General features: G+C 36.2%; 1 protein-coding gene across 1 annotated transcript in view; it reads left to right on the forward strand.

The window, feature by feature from the left end:
• The window catches only part of RSF1 (remodeling and spacing factor 1), a 163,189-nt gene extending 161,256 nt beyond the window's left edge, over positions 1 to 1,933 (forward strand). Inside the window, exon 16 of the mRNA XM_029207839.1 lies at positions 664 to 1,933. Coding sequence (XP_029063672.1) covers positions 664 to 1,232 — 569 coding nt within the window. The 3' untranslated portion in view covers positions 1,233 to 1,933. The remainder of the gene's footprint in view (positions 1 to 663) is intronic.
• Positions 1,934 to 6,000: the final 4,067 nt, after the last annotated feature.

Raw genomic sequence — 6,000 nt, forward strand, 5'->3', positions numbered from 1 at the left:
GAGTTGCCAATAACTAAGATGGTGGAGACCAGAATGGTGCAGGTTTGAGGAAGAAGTTTAGGAGCTTGGCTCTGCCTGTTTAGAAATCCAGGCATAGATGTTGAGCAGGCAGTTTGATACATGAGTCTGGAACCTATGGATTGGTTGCCTAAAACAAATGTGAGAGTCATTGGCATATGGATGATATGTAAAGCGATGAGACCAGGTGAGTCAAGTATAAACAAGAGAAGACGTTTAAGGACCACCAAGGACATTGAATAACATGGAATAAGAGTTAGCGCAGTATTTCAGATGTCCTGAATTGGGTGCTTAGTTTCTTTCCTTATCAGTATGTTTACATGACTCCCTAATTTGAGGGCTAGTGGGAAGGAGTTGTTTAGTTTGTGACCAGCCTATCTTCATTTAATTTAAGGATTCTGCTCTTTCCTAAAATCACGGGCAAAGTATACTGTGAATCACATTGGGCATTGTTGTGGGACTGAGAGGAGAGAGAAATAAGGCCAGTTATTGAAGGGAAATAGTTATGTACAAGCAAGTCTTAAAGCAGGACATGGGATGAATATGGGGAGGAAAAGGAGAATTACTTAAATCTGTTAAAGGAGAATTACTTAGCTCTGTTAATGGTTAACTGTGCCAATGGCTTAAATGTGCTGTTTATTCTAGAGAGCTATATATCCAAGAATTCTGAAGATGATGAGCTAGCTAAAGAATCAAAGCGGTCAGTTCGAAAGCGGGGTCGAAGCACAGATGAGTATTCAGAAGCAGATGAGGAGGAAGAGGAAGGTAAACCATCCCGAAAACGGCTACACCGGATCGAGACAGACGAAGAGGAGAGTTGTGACAATGCTCATGGAGATGCAGATCAGCCTGCCCATGACAGCCAGCCCAGGGTTCTGCCCTCAGAACAAGAGAGCACCAAAAAGCCCTATCGGATAGACAGTGATGAGGAAGAGGACTTTGAAAATGTAGGCAAGGTGGGGAGCCCTTTGGACTATAGCTTAGTGGACTTACCTTCCACCAATGGACAGAGTCCTGGCAAAGCCATTGAGAACTTGATTGGCAAGCCAACTGAGAAGCCTCAGACCCCCAAGGACAACAGCACAACCAGTGCAAGCCTGGCCCCCAATGGGACAAGTGGTGGGCAGGAGGCAGGGGCACCAGAAGAGGAGGAAGATGAGCTTTTGAGAGTGACTGACCTTGTTGATTATGTCTGTAACAGTGAACAGTTATAAGACTTTTTTCCATTTTTGTGCTAATTTATTCCACGGTAGCTCTCACACCAGCGGGCCAGTTATTAAAAGCTGTTTTATTTTTCCTAGAAAACTCCACTACAGAATGACTTTTTAGAAGAAAAATTTCAACAGACCTTGAAGTCTTTCTGTGAAGTGACCAGTTTTGAACTTTGAAGATAAATAATTGCTGTAAATTCCTTTTGATTTTCTTTTTCCAAGTTCATGGTCCTTGGTAATTTCAGTCGTGGGAAAAAAATCTTATTGTAACAACAAAGATTTGTATATTTTTGACTTTATATTTCCTGAGCTCTCCTGACTTTGTGAAAAGGGTGGATAAGAATGCATTCCGAATCTGTGAGGGCCCAAAAACAGAATTAGGGGTGGGAGAAAGCACTTGTGCTTTAGCTTTTTCATATTAAATATATATTATATTTAAACATTCATGGCATAGATGATGATTAACAAACTGCTTAAAAGTTCACGTCTGTATTATTGCAGTTTGAGAATTGTAGATAACATCATACATAAGTCATTTAGTAACAGCATTCATGAAATCAGCTTGTTTACTATTGGAGATAACCACACTTAATAAAGAGACTGAAAAAGTACCATCGTAAAAAACTCTAACCTAAGTTTCTCTTATAGCGGAGTTTGTTGTTTAAAAAAAAAAACCATCTGAAAAGCATTTGTACAGTAAAATGTATAATGAAGCTTTGACAACCAGATTGTGCTAGTAAAAAATTTTTTAAACCAGCTTTATGCAGTGGTGATGAGGTGGCCTTTAATATGCTGTCATGGAGAATTATTAGTGAGGTGAGTGTGGTCTTTCATAAGGACCGAGGGGGCTGTAAACTTTGCAGATAGTGTAACTCTTGTCTTCTGGCCACTTAATATTTAAATATCTGAAATATCATTTTAAAGCAAGTACATCTATACATAACATACACGAACAGATGGATGCTAAGCTGACCGCAGTGTTTTAGCACATTTGTAGAAGGGGAAAGGATTTTCAGGTGAATTTTAACTGGTCTATTCTTGCCCTTAGTATCTACTTCAAATTGAAGTCTACAAACAAAGCAGTTCCTTTGGGAGGTTTTTAGTTTGAGTTTTAGTGTGTGTGTGTGTGTGTGTGTGTGTGTGTGTGTGTGTTGGAATTTCCTATCTGCCTGGATATATTAGCAGGGTTTGAATGTAGTTTTGGCCTTTGGCCATTAGACTTCTATTAAAATTCATTAATAGTCACACGACCAATATAGAATTAATTGAAAACCGCCAATGTACTTAATAGGTATGACATCCTTTTCAAACATCTCAACACTTTAAAGAAAGATAAAGCCCTTTGTTTCAAGAAAAAGGGGTTTGTAACTAACTAAATATCTAACATGTAATTGACACTAAAATATGAACTTGTCTTAGTTTCTGTTACAGCTGTAAAATTTCAGGCAGAGCCATAAATAACATTGTACAAAGTGTAGCACTTGTGATTAAACCTTGCCTGTCATATTCTGAAACCTTCAGCCATTACTTCTGTGAATACTTTTGCCCTGGGATTGGGTTTTCTGTTCCAGTGCTGTGTCTGTTGCCGGCAATGGACACACCATATCTGCTGCTGGCCCAAGGAACTTCATTAATTTTTCTTTCCAAATTAAGCATTATATGTGCTAGTCAGTGTGTAGTAAAGCACTTCTCTTTTTTATTATTAAAAAGCTGGCATTAGACTTGCATTATAAATACCTCTCTAGAAACTTTATACTCCTTTTCCTCTCTCCACAGGTGTTGCCCTTAAATCTTATCTTTTGGCCTTGAAAGTTTATAGCTGTTGTTTTTCACTTGTTGGTTCTTGTTTTTTTTTGTTTTGTTTCACTTTAGTTCTGTAGTACCTACCCATTGATATTTTTGCTTTGATTCTAGCAGTGTATATGTATCTGTATAAAAAATAAAAGAATGAAAGCAGCCTAAAAATAGGATGCACCAATAGCATGTGGTTCCAAGCAAGTTGTGATTTTTATTTTGAGACAGTGTTCCACCAGAAGGGAGGGAAGGGCTTACATTCACAGACAGTAAGTAGGGCTATGTAAGGAGCCACATTCACTTACCAAGCCTGCTTTCTGGCTAGGTTTGTTTCATTTATTTGAAAGTCAGTTAAGAATGTTGGCCTTTTTAACTATCTAAAACAGGCAGGCAATAGAAGGATTCCTATTAATGCAAGGTAAGTGGTTAGAATGAGCAGGTGGCCTATCCTGCCCCCAGTCTCCCGCTACCATTTTAGTCCCGCTGGGTAAAGCCACTAAGGTGCAGAAACTCCCATGTACCCTCTCTCTACCTCTGGACACACCAGCTTCTGCTTCAGCCTATTAGTTTTCTTCAGTTAAGCAAATGACAAGAAGAAGTATTAAATGGGTAGATTATTTATTTTACAGGATGCCTAATGTGAAATAAGGAGCTCTTTTTACTCTTCTGCTATAGAGAGCAAAAGGTAATTTTTATCTTAGTAAGGACTGAGTATTCTATTTAGCAAATGTCCCACTGACATTGATACCATTTTTGCTGCCTGTTATTTACCAAACTTGAATTCAGTGTTTGTGAACTTGATAGTGTTTCCCTTTGCATTCCCTTCACATTCTGATTAAACCAGTTAACTATGCTTCATCTACAAAGAGTGCAATCTAAGCACCTGATAGTTACAAATTGCTATCATGCAGGTAGGTTAGTTATGGCTGATTAAACGTTGAACAGTTCAAAAACAATTCTGCTGCTTGGTGTTTAGATTCAGTCCCTCAAAGAGTCTGTGGTTGCTGAAATACTAACTCTGAACATGCTTTGAAGAAGTTAAAAAAGAACAAAATGTAGGAAAAAGTGAATTTTCTATTTCCAAAGACATAATTCAGTCATTAGGAACGGGACAGAGTATAGGAAAGCAGCAATTCATCTAGAGTTTAGAACATTTTGGATCCTTGTAATTAGAGTACTAACCATGGATTTAGGCTCCCAATAGCTGCCATGTAATAGAGTCCTTTAATACTTTAAGCCCCCTTTTTGGAAATACAAATTGGACTCCCAGTATCAAACTCCACAGTCTATAGCAAATATATTAAGGGGAGATGTAGTTTAGTACTCAGAATATTTAGTTTGCAGTTTCTGTAAAGGTTTGAAAACTAGACAAATTTTCACAAAGCAGAAACTTTGAATTAAAATATGTGAAAAGAACTGAGACTGAAAATAACATGTTTTGGTTTTGTAGACTTGTGCTGATGAAATAGTGTTTCGTGTAAACATTTTCTGTTGTTGGCACATTACTAGAGAATGACGGCAGCGACATTCTCAAGAATATACCTGATTTATTGAGGTCAGGTTTCCTTGGCACATCTTTTTCCAGTTGGTCAAGGTTGCAGATTCCAAGAATTAAAAGGAGTTTCATTTAGAATAAATTCATGTCTACTGATAATTTTTTTTAAATGATCTACCAAAGAATCAAGGACTTCAAATGCTAAAGAAGTTGTTGAAAAAAAGATTTTTAAATAAATTAACAGGACATTACAAACTCCAGTTTTTACTTTTTGATTGATAGAACCCATCCCATAATATGCATTTGGGCAAAGAACATATATTAAGAAAAATGTAGGTGTTTACTGTTATTTAGAGTTTAAAAGTTGGGGAAATGTTAGCTATTTTTAAGTGGGACTGATGGAATTTCCTCTGTCACAAGGAATGCCTTTTTAGCTTATGTTTGTGAATTGAAAGGAACCTAATGAATTTACAAGTTTAATATTCAGAAAAAGTTGTGAACTGCCCTTCACCAACACAGTGGAACAAACAGGTCCCTGATTCATGGCATTGCCTCACAGTGATAGGACAAGTATTCAAAGACCCAGATCTTTTTTTAAATGGAATAAACATATATATGTATGTGTGTATATATATATATAAATTAATATGTATATACATATCTTAGATGTTAGAAGAAATAAAAATGAACCCTTTGAAATTATTTGACACTATAAAAAATAAGACATAATTGTAACTGATGTGAAATTATGAACATCATTTAATTACACAAAGCCTAGAGAAAAATAGTGAAGTTCCTCTTCTTGGTTTAACATCCTGGTTCTCCCAAGAAGCAAGAATGCCAAGACTGCATACCTTCTGTATCTACCTAGTCCTCTGCTTAATATCTGTTATTAAACTTTCTTAGAATAAATTCCATTCCTATTTTATCCACCATTCCCAGTTTGTACCTGTAAACCTACCTTGGAAGTGGCAAGCTAACTGCTGATTTACTTCATTGTTTTTATACCAATCCTGAAAGACAAGACCCTTTGCTATCAATGTATTTAAACTGAGTTATTTTGTTATGTGTATACTTAATAATTTGTTTTCAAAATATTTCACTCTTAAATTATCATTAACATTTTGAGTGCCAAGAATTGCTAAGTAACTATGTAACATATATTGAAGATTGTCATTCTCCAGCAAGCAAGCAGTCATTAATAAGCAAAAATGTAGTGCTCTTGGTATATAGCTACTCTAGATGGTACACTCGACACTTTTTAAAAATTCATATAAACCCTCTCAGAAATTGATTAGGATATGATTCCATTAGTGAATTTTTTCATTTTTGTCATGTAAGCTCAATTTTTTTTCATTTTATGTTTATACCATTTTGCTCTGGGAAATGCTGCAAACCCAATTCTGACACATTGTAGTGATTTCAGTTAAAGATTTTTATTTTAATAACTAAGATGTCTATCCTATGCATAAGTTATATGAG

This window comes from Monodon monoceros, unplaced genomic scaffold (genome assembly GCF_005190385.1).
Source record: "Monodon monoceros isolate NGI ecotype Baffin Bay Population unplaced genomic scaffold, NGI_Narwhal_1 Super_Scaffold_7, whole genome shotgun sequence".
Taxonomy (NCBI): Eukaryota; Metazoa; Chordata; class Mammalia; order Artiodactyla; family Monodontidae; genus Monodon; species Monodon monoceros.